The sequence below is a fragment of the Leucopleurus acutus genome (genome assembly GCF_964270905.1).
Source record: "Leucopleurus acutus genome assembly, chromosome: 11".
Lineage (NCBI taxonomy): Eukaryota > Metazoa > Chordata > Mammalia > Artiodactyla > Delphinidae > Leucopleurus > Leucopleurus acutus.
This window is the reverse complement of record NC_139152.1, coordinates 7879074-7901794: the sequence shown is the minus strand read 5'-3', so window position 1 is coordinate 7901794 and position 22721 is coordinate 7879074. Positions and strand designations below refer to the sequence as shown.

Here is a 22721-nt window from a genome sequence, read left to right as displayed (position 1 = left end):
TTATTTATTTATTTGGCCTTGCCACATGGCATGCAGGACCTTAGTTCCCCAGCCGGGGATTGAACCCGCACCCTCAGCAGTGAAAGCACAGAGTCCTAACCACTGAACCACCAAGGAATTCCCTTTGATATTTATTTTGCAATCCAATACTACTTATTTATTGTGCTCAGATTGTTGCACCTCTTTCAGCTGGGTCCTGTACTCCTTTTACATACCTCTAGTGATGTGTGTGTTATGGATTTTTTTTTTTTAACACTTCCTTACTTTCTGGCCCTACAAAGTGCTCTGAATTTATCCTGTACATTCCCTGCCCCAGTCCTAGAATCAGGCATTTCCCAGAGGAGCTCTGGTTCCTTTTCCTGGAAAAGGGCACTATAAACGAAGATCCAGGTGCAAGGCATGACCATTTGTACTGGGGGAGGGGAGTAATGTTTTTTAGGCCCTCTCATCTGTCAGAGCAAACAAAATATGTGTTTATACTAATATATGTATATAACCTCACAGGACATTTGGTCCTTTCCAAAACATCCATTGAGACATCTGGTTCATGATTTGTTAAATAATACAAATATTTAACTTTGTTAAAATTTTACTTACATTATTTTTATTATAATTCATGATGCATTTTGGATTTCACATTTATTCTTGTTCCTCCTTGTCATTAAATTTGGTATGATTTCTCTTAAGTGGAAGAGCAATTGCTCTCAAGTATATATTGACCTGTTTATTGGCTTTATATTCATTATACCTGTTAACAATTTTAGTTACACAAATTTGATTTTGTCAGTATTATTGTGAAGTTGGTAGCAGTATTGGAGTGTGACCACCAATAACCTGGGTGATAACTGTTCGTTGCTTTGCTGTTCATCTTTTAACGTGTCAATAAATCTCCAAATTGAAGTATGATGTATTACCATCAGCTCCCGAAATTTGCTATGCCAACCTTCCACCATGTTGTTTGTCCTGTGATCACTATTAAGTACTGATGTATAAACATTCCGCGTTTCTGGTGGAAATCTTGGAGCTTCTGGTCTTCTGCCTCTGCCCACCTTCCACAGACAAACACTCTCTCAACATAATCTATTAGGTCATTTAAATTTTCTTCCGCAGGTCACAATGTACTCAAAAGTTTAATTTATAGCTTCCAGAGGCACAGATTGAAGTCCCAACAACATGGTGTATACTTATGGGTGTTACTTTCCATTGTCATTTATCAATCCTTGAGTGTCAGACCCAAAGAAGATATTTCTTTTGGCCACAGTGATTGTGAAAGTGAAACAAGCATCTTTTTACTTGTTCATTTGTTAGAAGTAATTGAATCTCGAATTCACATTTGCAATCTCGAAATCCATCATGCACAATGAAGGGTTAATGTCAAGATTTCTTTTTCATGCAGATGCAAGTACTTTCTCACTTATATCTGTGTCTTCTTACCTTTTCTTTTTGTTTTTTTTCACTCTCCCTCTTTTCATCTTTTCATTGTTAGTGCATGAATCAATGGCACAGGATAACCCGATACTACACTGGGCACAGTGAGTTACTGAGTGAACCGTTTTGGTGTCATCTCGAAGGTACCATCACTGAACAATGTGGTATTAGCACTGGAACATCAAATACCGTCACACATCGTGTAAGTAAGAGTACTCTCATCACTTTGACAGACTCTCCTTCTTCACAGCACCAGTTCATTTTACTCCTATCTCTGTTAAAGGAAGGGAAATGGTAACAAAAACTATTACAATGTAGCATTGGCTTTTCTTTTTTGTGAGTATACTATTTCTGCCATATTCAGCTGAGAATTTTCAAATAAAGATGTCATACCGCCAAGCAACAGAAGAAGGGTCACTTTTTTCTTTTGTAGCTCTCTGACTAATGGTTGCTGGTTTACTGGCAGGGAAAACCTTACTAATGTCTCATGGACGTGAGTTTGGCTGGGCTGGATCAGCAAACAAGTAGGTTCCAGACAAGAGCATGGTAGTCCATGACTAATGGCAGGTAAGTATAGGAACCACACCCACGAAAACCTTTACAAATAGTGGCAGACAGTTCTTGCACTCTACTGCCATCATACCTCCATAGGATATCCACTCAAGGGAAGCACTGCCCATTAACCCTAAGCAATGAGATAATTGTGGGGGGTAATTAGATGCCCAGTATTCCTCTCATGGTAGCTATTACACCTTACTTCTTTGTGGTAGAAGAGCCACACCCATTCTTACTCCTCCCGAACTAATGAGATGCACGCAAAATGTCTACATCAATGCCTTTGCCGCTATGTTACATAGTGGCTGGACCAAACTGCTCCTTTCAAATTCTGCCCTTATTGAATAACCCAGACACATCCAACCAAATGCCCAGTGACATATTAATGCACCACACACTGAGAGATCCCATCCTCAACTTGCCATTCGCTGTGCGTTTCTCTATCCGTAAGACTCTTCCTTGGCACTCATAGCTAATAAAATATAAATTCCACTCTTCCGCAAGATTTGAAACCCCACTCTTCTACCTAACCCCATGTGCCAGCTGGGCTACCAAGGCAAAAAGGGTTATTAATGGCAATACAGTTACACAAAATTATTGGACTAATAAAACATGATAATATATATATATTTTTTAATCCTGTAAACCAAAAGTATAAATAAAACTTATGGGCTATTTGAACCCAGGTACATGTTTGAAGCATGGACACTTTTGACAGGACCAAATGTCAAGGACCATTTGGCATGGACCACATGTCTCAATGGACGTTTTGCACAGGACCAAATATCTGCTAATCATATATATACATAAATGTTGAAATTAGGTTATTTTACGTCTTTCCAGTCTTTAGGGGTAGAAGATCAGAGGAAAAACAATGCATGGTCGCTGGATTTCCTTCCTAAAAATCAGACACCAAGGCAGAAAGTCATTTGAACAATTTGTACAGGGGCGTATGGCACTGCTCTGACCTCTGGCCAGGTTTTCGGAGTCCTCATTGGTTAATAGCCCCAATTATTATGCAACACAATACCTCCTAGCTCTATTTTCACTTCCCTTTTCCAAACGATCTTCTATTTCAAATTCCTAATATTTTATTTCAATTTATTGACAGTAGGTGAATTCCCTGGCAGTCCGGTGGTTAGGAGGCAGCATTTTCACTGCCGTGGGCCTGGGTTCAATCCCTGGTCAGGGAAATAGGGAAATAAGATCCCATAAGCCTTGTGGCGTGGCCGAAAACAAAACAAACATAAACAAAACTCTGTGCAATTTATTGACACTAGAATTCTACAACAGTTGCATTCCATGAGACCTAGTGCTTCTTTCTGGGGCCAGTAAATAAAATGGAATAAAAGCTAATTGAAATCAGAAAGGCATTCAAACTATACAGCTGGCTTATAAAATGGGGATAATATGGAGGAAAGATAGAGAGCTGCAGGGAAAAAGACAACTGGCATCATGGAAACTGTGTTATGGAGGAGTTAAAAAGCACTGGTGTTTAATCTACCCACCCTGTTCTCCTTCTGGTGGAGGGGATGGTTGGTGGGTACCAGCCCTGAGGCCCTCTGTCAGCATTTGCAAGGAGCATAAGAGGCTGGTGGAAGAAGACAAAGTAAATAAGAACTATTAGGGCTTCCCTGGTGGCGCAGTGGTTGAGAGTCCGCCTGCCGATGCAGGGGACACGGGTTCGTGCCCCGGTCCGGGAAGATCCCACGTGCCGCGGAGCGGCTGGGCCCGTGAGCCATGGCCGCTGAGCCTGCGCGTCCGCAACGGGAGAGGCCACAACAGTGAGAGGCCCGCGTACCGCAAAAAAAAAAAAAAGAACTATCAGGATGAACTGCATGGTCTAGAAGACCCCGCCCCTCTCTCAAATCAGAAACCTTCTTTAATAAGTGAACAAAGGGCTGAACTGGAGGTCCTTCAGGGGCAGACAAAAGAAAGACCACAGTCCTGTCTCTGGATTCCCTTTCTCCTAAGGAGAAGCCAAGGCAGGTCAGTGAAACAACAGGGACAAAGGCAAAGGCACTCCTTCGCTCTCTGGACTGAATTTCCAGAGCTGATGTGCAAAGTGGAAACTTAAGGCAGTGCCCCACCAGCATTACCTACTGCACGTTCCGTGGAAACCTATAAAGAAAGAAAACATGTCCTCTGGAAATCTCATACTTAAGCAAACCTGGGAATGCCGACAGTATTTGCCACTCTCTTCTGATAGGCCTAATTGACTTCATGTTTCCAGATACCTCCATTCAAACTGTGAAGTTTGGGAAATTGGAAATTGATCACCCATACTTCTCTCTTCCCCTCTGAACCCCAGCTGGTTGTCATATTGTAAAGTCATTAAATGTTTCCCACTAAACTGTTAAAAAATTGATAACAGGGCTTCCCTAGTAGCGCAGTGGTTGAGAGTCCGCCTGCCGATGCAGGGGACACGGGTTCGTGCCCCGGTCCGGGAAGATCCCACATGCCGCGGAGTGGCTGGGCCCGTGAGCCATGGCCGCTGAGCCTGCGCGTCCGGAGCCTGTGCTCCGCAACGGGAGAGGCCACAACAGTGAGAGGCCCGCGTACCGCAAAAAAAAAAAAAAAAATTGATAACAGAGGCAGGATTCTATCCCTGGGAGTATTTTTTTCTTTTTCTTTAAAAAAAAATTTTTTTTTAATATAGTTGAGGGACGTCCCTGGTGATGCAGTGGTTGGGAGTCTGCCTGCCAGTGCGGGGGACACGGGTTCGAGCCCTGGTCCTGGGAGAACCCACGTGCCGCGAAGCAACTGAGTCTGTGCGCCACAACTACTGAGCCTGCCCTCTAGAGCCGGCGAACCACACAACTACTGAGGCCTGCGCGCCTAGAGGCCGTGCTCCACAACGAGGGAGGTCACCTCACTGGGAGGCCCTTGCACTGCAGTGAAGGGTGGCCCCCCCCCCGCTCACTGCAACTAGAGAAAGCCTGCTCCCAGCAACGAAGACCCAAGGCAGCCAAAACTAACTAAATAAATAAATTTATTTTAAAAATATATAGTTGATTTACAACGTTGTGTTACTTTCAGGTGTACAGCAAAGTGATTCAGTTATAGGTATATTCTTTTTTTACATTCTCTTCCATTATAGGTTATTACAGATATTGAGTAGAGTTCCCTGTGCTATACAATAGGTCCTTGTTGCTTATCTACTTTATAGATAGTAGTGTGTATATTTTAATCCCAAACCCCTAATTTATACCCCCCTGGGAGTATTGATTCTTCATTGCATAATTTCAAGAAATAAATTGGATCCAGGGAAAGGCAGGCAGGCACCGGTGGGCGGTAGGGGCCAAGCAGAGGCAAAGCGAGGGGCAGTTCTGGGCCACAGTGTGTCGGGCTGCGGCCGATGGGGGCCCCATAGCGGCGCCGGTACCGGGGTGCCCACTGCAAGCCCGCACCCCGCCCTGGGCCTCAGCGGCTGGGATCCAGGGCGGATGCCTTGGAAAACTGGTGGAAACAGGCTTCCCTATACAAGGGGGGGGTGGAGAGCGAGCGCAAAGAGAGCCCAGGGACAGGGTGGGCCTGAGGTTGGAGGGACCCAGGCCACAGGGGGCGGGGCGGCGTGGGGAACCCAACAGGGCCCGAGAGAGCGCAGTAATTCATCAACTGTGTGTCTGGGAGAGTTTTCCCAAACCGCAGCCCTGGACTCTCCCTTAACCAGGCCACACCTCTCTTTGGAATACATTTCACTACCCCACCCTATATTTTGGATTCACGATTTATTGTCTGCTCCCTGAGGGCAAAAAGTTTATTTTGCCTGGGCTCTCTGGCCCGCCTGAAACCAGACGGGCACAGCTGCATGGGAGGAAAAAAAAATCATTCAACTGGAGAGAAAAGGTGGGCTCAACAGATAAGAGAGAAAGTGGAGCCGAGATTATCATCTGTATCCATCCTAGAGGCAGATTCGAATTTTAAAAGTATTCAATACTGTCTCGGGTCTGAAAGACTTTGCCCCTTCTCCAGCCTCTGGCAGATGAAGCCATTTCACTGTTTAACATTCCTAAAGGGTAAATTTGGTTATAAAGTCAATCTCACAGAGGTGAGTGAGACGTTAAGACGACTTCTAAATTCAGTTGAAGTTTTTTGGGGGTTTTGTTTGTTTTTGTTTTGGCCACAGCTGAGTGGCATGCGGGACCTTACCTTCCTGGACCAGGGATGGAACCCACACCCCCTGCATTGGAAGCGAGGACTCTTAACCACTGGACCGCCAGGGAAGTCCCTCAGCTGAAGTTTTAAACTTGTATTTTGTTCCTTTCTCCCAACCTTGACATTTTTTGATGCAAAAAAGTTGATGCAAAACTGGTGCAGTCTCCCAGGCCATCCTAGGTGGATTCTGAATGCCCCTTCCCAGAAATGAATGAGTCTGGAGACTCCAGGATTCCGTGCTAGTAAAGGATAAACTGAGGCATGTTAAAATGTTTGAGTTTATCTGAGCAAAAATCGATCTGAATAGGGCTGCATCCAATCTAGCAGGAAGGAAGAAATTTCACGGAGCTGTTTGGTTACAGCCAAAACAGAATGGGAACAAGGAACTTATACTAGGCAAGAAAGTGGGCTGGTTAGTACAAAGTTACATTCCTTTGGGGGGTGGCAGATCACCTAACTAGTGCTGATAAGGCGACTCCTGATTGACTGGCTGAAGATTTTATCTCCAGGAGAGCCAAAATTAATAGTCGCAGTTTGGTGACGTGGGGATTAGCCCAACCAATTCCATTTTGGACCTGTTGTCTTGTTTTTAACACTCTAAATCTGTTACTTTGCATTCCTTTTGCCTTGCTTTTTGCTGTGCATTTTAAATTTACTTTAAAAACTGAGTGAGATGAGCTTTTAAATATGGTCTGTTGGCGTTTCCGTTTCAGAAACTTTGGAATAGCTTACCTGGTCATGTTCTTGTAATCAAGTTAATTTCCCACAAGACAAAGGAATCTATATGGGTGGCGATGTTTTTGACAAATTGAAAATGTTCTACACTTGCTCAATAATTTGGTGGAATACAGGATTCTAGGTTGGAAATCATTTTCCTTCAGAATTTGGAAGCTTCCTTGTCTTCCAGCATCCGGTATTGTTGAAGAATCTGAAGCCATCATATTTCCTGATCTTAGATTCTCATTATCTTATATTTTCTCTTCTATTTTATATCTGCTTCTGGTTTTGCCTTACCTACTAAGGGAATAGCTTTGATTTTATCTCCAGACCCTTCTTTTCTTGTTTCTGATCTCAAACTTCTGAATTCCAGGTAGTCTTGTTTTTTTGCTCTCTTGAGTTTTCCTTTTATTAAAAGAGCATCCTGTTTGTTTCAAAAATATTATATCTTCCCAGAAAAAAAAAGGTATTATATGATGAGTTTATCTCTGGAGAAATCAGTGATAGTTTTCATTATGAGTTCTTTTATAGTCTTTTTTCTAATTGCTTCATTCCACTTGGCTTTTTATCTCATATATCATACTATAAAGATGTTAACTAAAATGGTATTATAATTTTAAAACACGGATTGTGTTTTCTGAATGCTCAGCTTCCGTCAAGTTTAAGCAAAGAGAAACTCCACCATCATCTACGTCCCATACCTCCCTTGAGCTCTGGTTCTCTCACCTTTTTTCTTTTTCTTTTTTCTAAACTTTTTATTTTATATTGGAGTATAGCCGATGAACAATGTTGTGATAGTTTCAGGTGCACAGCAAAGCGACTCAGCCATACATATACATGTATCCATTCTAACCCCAAACTCCTCTCCCATCCAGGCTGCCACATAACATTGAGCAGAGTTCCCTGTGCTATACAGTAGATCCTTGTTGGTTATCCATTTTAAATACAGCAGTGTCTCACCTTTTTCTTAAACTTGGATTTCTTGAGCGAGAGTCTATGTTGGCCCTTTTCACAATCTCACCTCTTAATCTGATTTTTGCCCTCACTTCTCCAAGGGCTCTCTGAGACTGCTGTAGGAGAGGTCACCTGCCCCAAAGGGCATACAGCTGAGAGCAGAACCAAAGGAGTAGAACTTGCAGTCAGGAGTGCCAGAAAGAGTTGCTGCTACCGTTTTGAGCACAGGTGGAATCACTGGGGGGTGGCGAGGACTTGTTAAGACAAGGACGGCTGGGCCCCAGTCTTTATTTCACTAGGCCTGGGTTGGAGTTCAACCATTTCTAATCATAACTAACAAGTTACCAGGTGCCGCTGATGCTGCCCGTCTTCAGGGCACACCTTTGACAACCCCTTAAATAAAGTGTTGTGAACTGACACGCATCTACAGCTACCCCTCATACCCTACAAAAGTAGTTATTGATCCACACTTCAACTTTTGCTCTTTACTACAAACAAACAAGATTGCTTTAGGTATTTCTTCATAGTTTCCAGCTATGGGGGAGATGGGGAGGTTGCACATTGAATGGGAGACAGTAAAAAAGAAGAGTGGGGCTGCTGAGGACCTTCTCTCCCACCCTCAGCAGTTAATGTTAGGGCTCTTTGCCAGAATTCAATACACGTTTATTTTGAGGGGTGGAGGAGGGGTGGGAGGGTAGCAATTTATAGATGTAGTTAATTTCAGTTGCTCACCAATCTTAAAGGCAATGAAATTGATAGTCTAGAAAACAAACTAAAATTACAGATCCAAAATACACATTCATAAAATCCCAAGCTTTTAAACTGTTTATAACGGATCCTTTATTTCTCCTCTCCTTTGCCTTACTAGCATCCAAAGGTTTAAGATGAGTCAGGCAAAGAAAACTAAGGAAACTTGCCATTAACTTAATTGGGAGTTAATTTGCAGTTGGAGGGAAACTGCCCTCTCCTCCCTGTACTAGAACACTTAAAGCCCAGTTCACAAACCAGTAGCCATCTCCAGAAGTAGAGTTGGGGGGAAAAGAAGGATTTTTAAGGCAACCTCGGGAAGACACAACCACAGAGGCTCTTTATAAAATTTCCAGCCTACTTGACAGAGGGCATGATTATTTTAATACAGAGCAGATGAAGAATTATCCTATTAGTCCACTAATTGGACGACGCCCACCAACTTGCCTTATCCTTTTACTCGTTAGTCATTTACATTAAAACAGGCTGGCTGATTGGCTTATCTGTAGTTTTTAAGAGGAAACACGACCTAGACTTTTACGTTGGATTCTTCTCTCACCACGGTGTTAGCTTGGATTTTTCTCCCTCTTTCTTAGCCCTATAGTTCTCCCAGGCTACTTTGTAGCAATTTGAGTCTAAGGCATCACCTTCCACTGGAACCCAAAGGTCTAGGAGAAGCTTCAAGCTGTGACAAGACTCCCAATGGATTCATCTGAGGTTAACCCAACCTGGACCCTGGAGTCTCCTCAAATGTCCATCGATGAAAATTCCCAGGCAATTCCAGGTAAGCCAGACTTACCTGGGGTTCAGAAAGGTAAGAGGCTGCCTTCCTTTCTGTTATACTGACTTAAGTCTTTTACAGAGAAATGCAGTTAAGTAAACCTCTTCAGAGCAGAGGAGAGCCAGGGAGTGTAGGGCCCTCCTCTAAAGAAAGAGAGGAGAAAGAAAGAGAGAAAGAGAAAGAAAAAAGAAAGGCAGGAAAAGTGGAGAAAAGTGGGAGGGGTGTGGAGCTGCATTGTTTGCTTACTATGCTCAGGAGTCTGTCAACCTTTTAAGGACATTTTCTGGGGAAGAGCAATCTGTTCTAGACGGTGGCTCACAGCGTCTTGTGCGATCAGTATTTCCATCAGCAATAGATTCCAATCAGGAATTGTAAAGGGAAAAGAATACAGGCAACCTAAACTTCGATTTGACCCAAAGGTTTTCTTAATTTCACCAACATTTCTGGGATTGGCTTTCCAGCTGAATTTACGCTTTGGGAATGTTAATAAAGAGGGAAATGGCTTTTCAGAGGAAATTGAAGGAAGGGGAGGGTTTGTAAAAGCCAGTGAGTGTGCTCTGTAATGTAAATAAGTAGTAGTAAGACTTACGATGGAGAGCTTAGAAACCGTGCTCCAGGAATACTGCTAATTAGGTTCCCTGCCTTCCAGGGTTCTTCCCAAATCATCTCTCCTTGGAGCCGCACACGATCCCAGGCGTGGCCTCCCAGGCTTGGACTCCCATGAAATCTTATTACCCTAACCTCGGGCGGGGAATGGGTGGTGTAGGGTGGCCGCAGACGACCTGGAGCCAACCAACACCCTCTGGGCAGCTAGGAAGTTGGGTGAGTCCTTGCTGGCATTATATTCTGCCCTCTGCCTCCGAGATCTAAACTGCCTCCCCTGCATCTTGAGGATAAGAACCCTGGTCAAAGGGAAAAACATTAATGAAGAGTATATAATACCGCCAGTTTCTCCCATTCCTTGAATCTGCCTTAGTGGAATCTTTATTTCCATGTGCACAAGTCCCTAGAAGTTGAATGGATCCTGACTCAATATCTAATACTCTCACGTACAGCGAACATTAATGCTAACTGCCTTGTTGTATGAGATGTTTATGAAATTTACATGATTGTTCAGATGGGAAGAGGCAAGAGTGGGTGGGTGTTTTTGTTTTTGTTTTGTTGGCTGCGCAGTGCAGCGGAGGGATCTTAGTTCCCCGACAGGGATGGAACTAGTGTCCCCTGCACTGGGAGCGCAGCGCTTTCATCACTGAACCCCCCCACCCAACCCTGGGGAAGCCCCAAGAGTGAATGATTTCTCAAAATACTGCGTTTGAGTGGAAAGATCTAGCAGCATGAAAAAGCTGGGTAGAACTGGTGAGGGTAACAGCCACTTTGACATACTAGCTAAGGACAGGGGATTTGGGGAGAGGCTGTTATATTTGGTGTTTCTTTGTCTATTTCATAGAGGTAGTTCATTTTCCAGAAAAAAAACAGGTTTGTTTATAATTTATAAAGGTGAACTGCTGAAACTTGTTACACTGAAACATTTTGACTTGCATTAGTGCTTTATGTCCCTGCATTTATATTAAAAATCACACAAATGAAAATGGAAAAACTGTCAATACCTGGTTTCTGTTCCATGTTTTTCCACTTGGAATCATACTTAAGTACCTTTTGACCCCATGGGAAAACATCTACCATTCAGAACTACGCATAACGGGAAGAAACCACTTTTTTTTTCCCTTTTGCCACACCCCAGGGCATGTGGGATTTTAGTTCCCTGACCAGGGCTCTAACTGCGCCCCCTGCATTGGAAGCCCGGAGTCTTAACCACTGGACCACCGGGGAAGTCCCATAAAGAAAACAACTTTTTATTGTGAGAAGTGTTTCCCGTTACAGTGGATTTTTAGGCTGCTCTCAGGGCATGCGGCATGCTAGTTAATGCCCGAGGTATCTGGGATCTTCACCCTGAGGAAACTTCCAGTGTCCGTTGCTGAGCTGCTTAAGAGCAGACCTAGTTTGAGCAAGAGATAAGTGGCTTCTGGATATTGCACTTCGCACTAATGGATCTTAAACTTTCCTTTTTTTCAGTTGCCTCTGAACCTATGTCTGAAGTGTTAATAAAGGACCTCAGTAGATTGACGCTCAACCCTAGTATCAAATTGCCCTTCATTCTACCAGAATGTCTACCTCAACCAACTGGGCGGTTACTTGGTGAAAACATACCCTATAGGAGAGGGGTGAGGACTGTGTTAACCGATCGGAGAGATAAGATGGAACGGCTGATTCAATCCATTAAAAAACGCTACGGCAAAGGAGTTCCTCGGGTGAGTTTATGTGGTCTGGGTAGGCAGCACTGCCCCACTCTAGGGGTTGGGGGGCACTCACGTAAGTCAAGATGTAAATAGTGATGGGGTGGCAGGGAGGATTCCCCGCTGGTCCAGTGGTTAAGACTCCAAGCGCCCGCTTCCACTGCAGGGGGCAAGGGTTCGATCCCCGGTGGGGGACTGCGGCCCCTCCAAAAAATTAAATAATATAAATAGCAACGAACAGCAGTGGTCACTCATCCACTGTATTCATGAGTGCGGGGTGTGAATAATACTTAGGGTTTTAAGACTCACCAACTCTTCTTATGTTAGATGGGTAGCATTAGTAATCCAAATTTTCCTTGATAGTTTGTAATATATGTATTTTTTTCTTCCCACGAAGTCTGACTCTGAAAGAGAACCATGGCAGAATGATGTTGAGGTAACTAGAAGTTCCCTTACTATACAAGTGGGTGGGTGTGTGGTTTGGGGAGGGAGGAGGAAAGGCAAATTGGCTTGGACTTTCTCAATCCTCAGAAACTCTGGAGCAATCAGTTCATACTTGTGCTTTTTTAAAAAAATATATAAAGTCATATTTTTCAAGCAGTTTTAGGTCTCCAGCAAAATTAAGCAGAAAGGACATATACTTCCTGAACCCACCCATTCGTAGCCTACTCTGCTGTCAACATCTTCCAGTTACGTGGTGTTACAGTGATGAACCTGCATTGACACATTATTATCACCTAAAGTCTGTAGTTTCCATGAAGGTTCACTCTTGATGTTGTGCTGGTACTTTTTCACCTGCTGTCACAAACATGATATTCAATACCATGTAGTAAGAGGGCAAACACCTGAGCACAGAGTGTCCAGCAGCTGGTTGAGTGTCTCACGTTTAAGGCATTCAGAGAACTGACACTAGGTATATATTGATATATATGCATGTGTGTGTGTGTGTGTGTGTGTGTGTGTGTGTAATTTTCCTTTTAAATTGAAGTATAGTTGATATATATATAGTATTATAAATTACAGGTGTATGACAGAGTGATTCCGTTTTTAAAGGTCATACTCCATTTATAGTTGTACAGGAATATATTATTGACTGACAATCAGTAGCTGTTAGCATTACAAAATGGCAATCTGGTATTCTTTGGCAGCCATACATGTCGATCCATTTTTCCCAAAGTTTTTTGGTTTTGACCTTTTTTTTTAGTGTTCCATATTCCAAAGTCTCTTCTAATAACCAACATTAGATTTGAGGGTTGTTAACGTCTCTTTGGTGTACAAGTACTTTATTATTTTAAATTATTAACCAATTAATCCAATTCATTCTTTTTTCCAGACTCAATCAAGAGGGCAAAGATTTAGATGTAGCTGTCGTTTTTGCCGGTTTCATAGAGATCCTTCTGAGGATAATTACGAGAATCATTACAACAATAAGTATTACAGTAATTATGACACGGAGTCGAAGGAACCATAAACCTTATTCTTGTACTATTTTTTCGTCCTGGTAATTTTAGGATCATTATGAAGCTTGGGAAAGATTGTGTACCAATATTTTGATAATCTATAAGTTCTGTGTTGTCTTTTTTTCTTGCATCTCTTTTCTACCTTAATACAGAAACTTATAAGGAATCTATGTAGCTTGCATTTGAATGACTTGAATATATTTTAGTTCCACTTTGTGAAACAAATTAACTTGTGTGGAAGGAAAGTGAAGAATATAACATTGGGTGGCTTGGCCACAGCATCGTTAGAACAGCACGTTGAATTGCAATAAAAATTTTTGATGTGCTGTTTCAATTTTCAGTAGCAAATAAATGTGTTTATAGAGGATCTTATTAAAATTTGAGACTTATTTGAGTACCTTTTAAAAAGTTCTTATTTTAGACTTGTTTTTGCTGGCTATGCATTAAATGAGTAATACTTTTCCCCATCACATTCCCAGGGTGTAAGTATCTGGCATTCTAATATTTTGTGATATTGTCCTGTTGGGAAGGAAGTTTATACATTTGGGTAAGGTTAGAAAACAAGGGCACAGATATTTGCACATATTAACCTCCTGGAAGAAGTTATCAGTTGGTCTTGGTTGGAGGGAATTGAAAGAATGATAGTGGTATATAATACTAAGGGAAGATGCAGCCCCAATGGTGTTTTAGTTCAGTTATTTTCTTTCATAACCTAAGTGTACACAGACCTGGATTTATTTGTGGGATAAGAGATACATAAAACTCATCTTCTGCCCTCCAACTATCTTTTGTTCACTTTAGAAGGATATTAAAGAATTGGGTACATGGGACTTCCCTGGCGGTCCAGCGGTTAGGACTCCTGCGCTTTCACTGCCCAAGGCCTGGGTTCGATCTCTGATTGGGGAACTAAGATCCCACAAGCTGCATGGTGTGGCCAAAAAAAAAGAGAATCCAATTGCAAAGCAACTAGAGACCTGGTGGTATTCAGAATGATGTAGAAGCAGAAAGAGCCCAAACCTGGAGGACTGTGCAAACAAATGGCAAAGAAGTTCAACAGTGATGTTAAAAAGGAATATTAAATATTAATATCCACCAAAGTAGGTCTTCAGAGGTTGTCCTACTTAGAACTACTCAAATCATCATGGTCTACAGCATGGGTGAACGTGGGTGGTCTTGAGGTTTTGTTAAACTTGCAAGATGTTCCTAGAGGCAAGGCCCTCTTGAGTACTGTATGCATTTGAAAATCATTGACTAGTGAAAAAACTTATTTGTTGCAATCGTGTTAAGCTTGTGAGATCTAATAATGTGAAAACATGGGTGAACAAAATACATTCTACTTTAGTGTCCTTTTAAAGTTTTCATACTTTAAATCCTATGCAACGTTCTAAGTTTGTTTTATATGTATTAACCCTAATCCTCAAACAAATGAGACATGTTACTTTTAATACCTTCACTTTTTTTTTTAACTTTTTAAAAATTATTTTTTGGCTGTGTTGTCTTCATTGCTGCACGCGGGCCTTCTCTAGTTGTGAGCAGGGGCTACTCTTCATTGTGGTGCGTGGGCTTCTCGTTGCAATGGCTTCTTGTTGCGGAGCACGGGCTCTAGGCGAGAGGGCTCAGTAATTGTGGCAAGAGGACTCAGTAATTGTGGCGAGAGGACTCAGTAATTGTGGCGTGAGGGCTCAGTAGTTGTGGCTCACGGGCTCTAGAGCGCAGGCTCAGTAGTTGTGGTGCACGGGCTTAGTTGCTCTGCGGCATGTGGGGTCTTCCTGGACCAGGGCTCGAACCCGTGTCCCCTGCATTGGCAGGGAGATTCTTAACCACTGCACCACCAGGGAAGCCCTGAAGGCCTCATTTTAACTTAGTCACCTCTTTAAAGGCCCTATTCCCAATACAGTTACATTGTGAGGTACTGGGGGTCAGGGCTTCAACAAATGAGTTTTGGGGGACACAAGTCCGCCCATAACAAGTACCTAACTCCTTCATAGAAATTAAGCGTTGGAGGCCTATGACCCTTCCATCTGTCTGCAGAAGGACCTCTCCAGGACAGTTCCTGGCACATGGAAATAAACTTCCATTTTATGAATGAAACAATGAATGAGTGTGTGAACTGATTCTGTCATCAGTGGAATAGGTGACAGCCTCCTGAGAACATTCTGCTGGCATCTCTTATGCAAGATTTACCCATAATGCAAAGAGCAAGTTAGCTCTCTCCATAATGGTGGCTGCCAATGCAAACTCATTTCTGTGGAGACTTCCATTCAGAAGTAGATCTTCATCACCTTGCAAATTGATTTGTGAGGAACATGACAAAAAGTATCGTTCCAGCCCCAGTTTCCTGGTGCAGGACAAAAACCTAGTGAAACACACCCACATTACTGGGTTCACCTGAGTGCCAAAATCTGTGAGGGAGAAAAATGATGAGGGAGTTTTTCCGGTGTTTTGGGAAGGGTTAGAGGCTGTCAAGGGGTTAGGGTTGGACAGTGTAAAAGTCAAAGTCACATGGACCCAAATTATCCCGTCCCCACTTCACCGAATGCAGGGGGTGCTGGTTCGATCCCTGGTCAGGGACCTAATATCCCACATGCTGTGGCACAGCCAAAAAATTTAAAAACAAACAAAGCCTGTGGATCTGCTGCTTACTCCCTGTTGTTTCGGGCAAGGAATTTAATCTCCCTGGTTCTCAGTTTTCCTATCTAAAAAAAAAAAGGGACTTCCCTGGAGGTCCAGTGGTTAAGACTCTGTGTTTCCGATGCAAGGGGTGCTGGTCGGGGAACTAGATCCCGTGCAGTGCACCTAAAAAAACAAAAATGGGGATCAATTTCCCCATATAGTTTACAGTTATATGTAAGTCAAAGGTGGTAATGCATATGAAAATGATTTAAGGTTTTTAAGTAACCACATAAGTAATAGTTATAAGACCATCAGAATTTAGCATTTTTGTTTTATGAAAAATATTGTTTTATTGGTTGATTATGGTCTTAATTGATGTGATTCCTTGTTTTGTTCTGAGATATAAATGTGCTTAAAAGCACAGACTCTGGCATCAAAAAAATTTTTTTAAGCGCTGTGGGGTGTTTTTGGTTTAATAGCTGGTAACTGGAACATCCTGCAGGATCCAGGACCCAGGGTTCCTTAGTCTAATTCTATACTCACGTGGCACTTCCGCTGTATGGTGTCTGGTCAACCTATTGCCAATGTCTTTTCCCCTGTGGGTCTGACAGCCCCACATAATATACAGTATCTTTTTTTTTTTTTGGCCGCACCATGTGGCATGTGGGATCTTAGTACCCCGACCAGGAATTGAACCCACGTCCCCTGCAGTGGCAGCAAGGAGTAACGTAACCACTGGACTGCCAGGGAAGTCCCAAGTCCAGAATATTTTACTCCTTCATGTTCCCTGGAGAAATGAAGTCTAACTCTCCCAGTACTCTTATTTTTACACATGTAATACTATGATTAGAATGTGAACAGATAATCACCGAGGAGTAGATTTAGGAGAGATAAGGAAAAAAAGAAAGCATGTTTTTATTAGGAAAGGGTTGGAGAGACTCAGGGATATTGACACACTGTTAAGCTCATATACGCTCCAGAATTGCTTTCAGGATTTGTCGTGAGTTTATGGTAGCAGAGAAATTAAAATCTCGAGAGCAGAGGAATAGGAATTATCACATATTTATATTCTGGTTTATTCACTGATTTGGGGAAAACAGACATAACTTCAGAATCCTTAAAGCAAACAAACAAAAATCCCAAGAGAATGGAATCCAGAATTCGAGCACTGGAAGTGGCTTGGTAAGAAGTGGACACTCCCTCCCAAGTCACAGAGCGAAGATGAGGTGATTTGACTGCTTTCATTTTCAATCAATGGCGCATTTCCATAATATGGTTTTTGAGTACTGTAGCTGGGTTATCTGATAGGATGATCTGAAACTACCCTGTGATAGGTGACAACAAATATACCAGGACTCTGCCAGCCACTCTGTCACACTGATGCCAAATCAGGCCCAGCACCAAATTTAATCTTGGAGACAAGAGTTCTGGGGGAAGTGGAAAAAAATAGTTTTATTGCTTTGCCAGGCAAGGAGGGCCACAGCGGGCTGATGCCCTCAAAACTGAGTGTCCCAAGCAGGGGGAGCCTGTGAGGAGTCTTATAGTCCAGGGGCGGGGTGCTGATAAGGATCAGTGTGTGTGCAAGGCCTGCATTCTTTCAATCCAGAGATCATCTGGCATCAGGTGGTGATGGGCAAACTGTGACCTTCTCCCTGGAATGAAGAGTGTGCTTCATCAAGCAGTTAACATCTCCCATTCGGTGGGAGTTTTAGTTCTGCAGAAGAGCTCAAAGATATTATTATGTATATCCCTTGAGGAGGAATCAGGACCCTGCCCCAAGGCTGTACCTTTGTTCCTTGACTCTTCCTTCCTTGTCTCTGCATCCCCTCCTTTCCCTAATTAGCAACTGTTTGAACCTGCCCTTTGGAACGCAGGGAAGGTCATGGAGGCTGAATGAAGCCTATTGCTTACACACAAGAAGTGGGGGACACAGAATGGCTTTTGTGCCCAGGAGCCCCACAGGGTCCTGCTCAGTTTCAATATCAAGAGTTCTGGGGCTTCCCTGATGGCGCAGTGGTTGAGAGTCCGCCTGCCGATGCGGGGGACACGGGTTCGTGCCCCGGTCCGGGAAGATCCCACATGCCGCGGAGCGGCTGGGCCCGTGAGCCATGGCCGCTGAGCCTGCGCGTCCGGAGCCTGTGCTCCGCAGCGGGAGAGGCCACAACAGTGAGAGGCCCGCGTACCGCAAAAAAAAAAAAAAAAAAAGAGTTCTGCATCTGGCTTCTGTAAATCCGGAACACTATCTGACACTTCGGGAAAATCTAGCTTTATCTTCCTGTTCAATGCGTTTGGAGAGACCTCCCTGGAGCCATAGCAGAGTTCTGATCCGACTTTGATTTAGGAGTTTCTCTGGGTTCCGATTTGAAAACATTCATAGCAAGATTTAGTAAAGCCTTATGCCCACCTTGAAAGCTCTACCCCTCAAATTTTAACCTGCACACAAATCACCTGGGGATATTGTTAAAATGTTGATTCCAATTCAATAGGTTTGACAGTGGGTCTGCTTCCACATGATGCTAAATGCTGCTGGTCAGTGGACCACATTTGGGCTGACCTAGAGAAAAAATGTTAGGGCTGGAAAGAAGGGAATCCTGCTGAGTCACTGTTTTGACAATAATTCAAAAAAAAAAATCTGGAGGACTCATTAAAAGATTACCTCTGAGACCATTCTGCACTAGAGTGTAGGGTCTTCCAGTGGGAACACGCTGAGGGACAAAGGGAAAGAAACCGAGGTGAGGATGCGCCACCTGCTGGGGCGAAGACTCCATTACTCCTAGAACATCTCTGGGAAGAGCAATCTCTATCCCCTACGTTGGTGTTGAGGCAAATCCTCGGTCTGCTGAAACTTCCCTTATCATCAATAAAACTCTAGGATGGTGGAAATGTTCAAATTTCAAGGTATGCAAAATTCTAACTAGCCTCGAAGTCCTATTTAAGTTTTTAGCCAACATTTTATTTCCTGTCCCAAACTGTCCTTAGCTGACTCAGGTGCCGAAGAATAGTGAAATGGCTTAAATCACCCAAGGAAAGACAGGAGGGAAGGATCTGGAAAACAGGATCCTGGTAAAGTGCTTTGAAAATGTCACTTCCTTCAGGAATGTAAAAGGTAAATGTAAATCAAATAATTATAGGTGGTATTACTATATCTAACTCCTGCCAAATTGCCTCTTTGGGTACTTGTGCTAACTTCTGCTGCTCCGTTCCATTGTTCTCAATGTCTGCTACTGGGGATCCTATTGTCTTAAGAACTTTACCAAGTATTATGCTGTTAATATTGAACAATGGTATCTTTCAGTTTCAAAGCAAATTATGATATTGAAATTTTTTCCTGTTTTGAATTATTTTTTTTTTTTGCGGTACGCGGGCCTCTCACTGTTGTGGCCTCTCCCGTTGCGGAGCACAGGCTCCGGACGCACAGGCTCAGCGGCCATGGCTCACGGGCACAGCCACCCCGCGGCATGTGGGATCTTCCCGGACCAGGGCACGAACCCGTGTCCCCTGCATCGATAGGCGGACTCTCAACCACTGCGCCACCAGGGAAGCCCGGAATCGCAGAGTCTTAATTAACCACTGGACCACCAGGGAAGTCCCTCTATCAGTTCTAACTAAACAAGAGTAGTATAACTGAGCAGGACCCAATGGGGTCTTCCTGGGGACAGGTCTTCCCCCCATATCCTCTGCTTTAGCTCCTCTCTGAAGTACCTAGATAACAGTATCTGATGCACATTTTCTGAGTTGTTTTATAGATGTGAAAATCCCCCACCAAATGGAAGATGTTAACTACTGGATGATCTGAGCACATCCCCCCAGGGTTCCTGGAGCCTAAGGACTGATCATGTGAACCCCTGTGACACCGCCCTGTTACCTCACCATCAGCCAATCAGAGAACTGTACATGAGCTCATCACAAACCCTGCAACCCCCCTCCCTCACCTGGCTTTTTTTTTTTTTTTTTGGCCTCGCCTCGAGGCTTGCAGGATCTTAGTTCCCTGACCAGAGATTGAACCCAGGCCCTCAGCAGTGAAAGTCCTAACCACTGGACCGCCAGGGCACTCCCTCACCTGGCTTTTAAAAATGCTTGCCGATTCATCTGTACCAATTTTCCTAGATTCCACATATATGCGTTAATATATGATATTTGTTTTTGCACCTATTTGCAATGCAGAAAAAGAGACATGGATACAGAGGACAAACGTATGGACACCAAGGGGGAAAAGCAGGGGCTTGGGGTGGGGTGGGATGAATTGGGAGATCGGGATTGACATGTATACACTAATATATATAAAATAGATAACTAATAAGAACCTGCTGTATAGCACAGGGAACTCCACTTTGCTGTACAGTAGAGACTAACACAACATTGTAAAACAACTATATCCCAATAAAAAAAAAAAAAAAAGAAAATGGTGAAAAAAAAACGGTTTGCGGAAACCCTTCAGAGAGCTTGGGGGGTTTTTAGAGCGTAAGCCACCTGTCTCCTTGCACAGCCCTGCAATAAACCTTTCTCTGCGTCAAACTCCAATGTTTTGGCTTGTTTGGTCTCACTGGGTGTTGGGCACACAAACTTGTGCTAAAGGGGGGGGGTGGGGGGGGATATACTTTGGATTCTAGCAGTCAGTCATTCGTCCAGGGTGTGAGGTTTGCTAGGCAGATGGAATGGAAAGAACGGAATGCAAAATCTTTTTAAGCACTGATGAAAAATACAAAGAAGGGGTGTCTCTGGACCTCTTTAGCATCAAAGGAAAATCTTGCCAAAATGCTAATACCCAATTTTCTGAATTTTCTCTGAAACACATTGGTTCAGGGAACTAATCTGCTCAATACCTATCTAGTACACTTACTAAAGTGTGTCAGGTGAGTGAGCAGACATAGAGGTTTTTGAGTATGTTTTCCTTCCTTTGTCTTTCTTTTATTAGAGAAGACAGTGTAATATGGGAAGAGCCTAATAACATGCCCTCTGGTAATGCACATGCTCTTCCAGACCACTTTACATGCCTGATAGGAGTTATATAAACGAATAGGCTGATTGTTTAGGGAGAGTGAGTCATGCTTTATTCAGAAGGTTCTACTTAGGCAAGCTGACTTCAGCTCCCAATAAGGCGCCATGGAGAGCTTGTCTGTGGCTTGAAAGCCATAGAATTATAACCTCTAGGGAACACAGGGGAGGAACTCTGGGGAGGGTGGTGGAGGGAGGGTGGAGTCCAGCAATCTGTATTTTAACAAGCCTTCCAGGTGACTCTGATGCCCCCTGAAGTTTGGGAACTGCTGGTACAAAGCTGATGCTTTGGGTGCACCTGGCAGAGTCTCTGCAATTTCTCTAAAGTTCCCACAATGTCTCTAAAGGGCATGTGGTCACGCAAGCATCGTTTACATATATTGAGAGGAAATGGTTTTTTTTTTCCTTTTTTTAATACATTTATTTATTTGTTTGTTTGTTTATGGCTGCGTCGGATCTTTGTTGCTACGCGTGGGCTTTCTGTAGTTGTTGCAAGCAGGGGCTACTCTTTGTTGCGGTGCATGGGCTTCTCATTGCGGTGGCTTCTCTTGTTGCACAGCATGGGCTCTAGGCACATGGGCTTCAGTAGTTGTGGCTTGCAGACTCTAGAGCGCAGGCTCAGTAGTTGTGGTGCATGGGCTTATTTGCTCTGTGGCATGTGGGATCTTCCCAGACCAGGGCTTGAACCCATGTCCCTTACACTGGCAGGTGGATCCTTAACCACTGTGCCACCAGGGAAGGCATTGTTTTCTTTTTTATAAGAAATTTTTTTTTGCTTGTTCCAGTCCAAGAATTTCACCTCTGGAGATGCAAGACAGATGCCCCCCTAGGGACATTTAGAGGGATGCCACTTAATCATGGCCTCAGTTCCCAAAACCAACAAAATAGATCCCTGGTCCTATTGCATTATTCCCAGAGGTCGTACCCAGGTGGCTCAGGCCTGCTTTGAACAGTCTTTTTTATTTTCTCCAAAGTAAATGCTTTGGGACATTCAGCTAAGAGTATGGAGGCAGGATGGAGAGGCAAGGGGTGGGACAGGTGGCCCCTCTGCCTCACTGCCCTACTCCCCACCCCACCACTCCCAAGATCCAACTGCAGCAACTTTAATATATGCTGTTGGAGCTGCAATTACCTCGGCTGCAGTCACCAGACTTGCCCTCCAAAGAATTCTCGTTAAAGGATTTAACATGGGCTCATTTCAATTACAAGGTCTCTAAAAGAGTCCTGTATTGTTATTTTTTGTCACTACCTCCCTTCTGCGAGGAGTGGGTGATTTGCCCACTGGCTCCTTCCTTGGACGCGGCATCCATTTCTCAGTTCTCCTTTCCCCAAACCAACCCTGATTTCCCATTACCTATGGTCTCCAGCGTAGGAGAGAACATTTTAAAAGGCTGGAGGGAAAGAAAACCTTCATGGTAACTCATTTCGTGTGGTTGGATATTTGTTTGTTTGCTTATTTATTTATTTATCTATTTTCTTCATTCTTTTTATATTTTTCAAGCTTTCTACAAGGAAATAAAATACATTTACTTAAAAGGGAATGCAGGGCTTCCCTGGTGGCACAGTGGTTAAGAATCCGCCTGCCAATGCAGGGGACACAGGTTCGAGCCCTGGTCCGGGAAGATCCCACATGCCGCAGAGCAACTAAGCCCATGTGCCACAACTACTGAGCCCGCATACCACAACTACTGAAGCCCACGTGCCTAGAGCCTGTGCTCCACAATAAGAGAGGCCACTGCAATGAAAAGCCCGTGAATCACAATGAAGAGTAGCCCCTGCTCGTGGCAACTAGAGAAAGCCAGCACGCAGCAATGAAGACCCAACACAGCCAAAAATAAACAAATAAATTGGGGGGGGGGAAGAAACAGAGTAGAACAGTGTTGCCAGGGGCTGGGGGTGTGGGGAATATGAGGAGATGTTGGTCAAGGGTACAAACTATAAGTTATAAGTTAAGTCCTGGGGATCTAATGTGCAGCGTGGTGACTATAGTTAACAATACTCTATTGTATACCTAAAGGC

At 43.6% G+C, this 22721-nt stretch overlaps 1 protein-coding gene across 1 annotated transcript; it reads left to right on the top strand.

The window, feature by feature from the left end:
- Positions 1-9261: 9261 nt before the first annotated feature.
- Positions 9262-13105, top strand: DPPA3 (developmental pluripotency associated 3; the record flags this gene model as incomplete). Its single annotated transcript, XM_082849945.1, has 4 exons — positions 9262-9343; positions 11414-11649; positions 12032-12070; positions 12968-13105. The coding sequence occupies 4 exons, from the start codon at positions 9262-9264 to the stop codon at positions 13103-13105; spliced, it is 495 nt and encodes a 164-aa protein (XP_082706071.1).
- Between the last annotated feature and the right edge of the window lie 9616 nt (positions 13106-22721).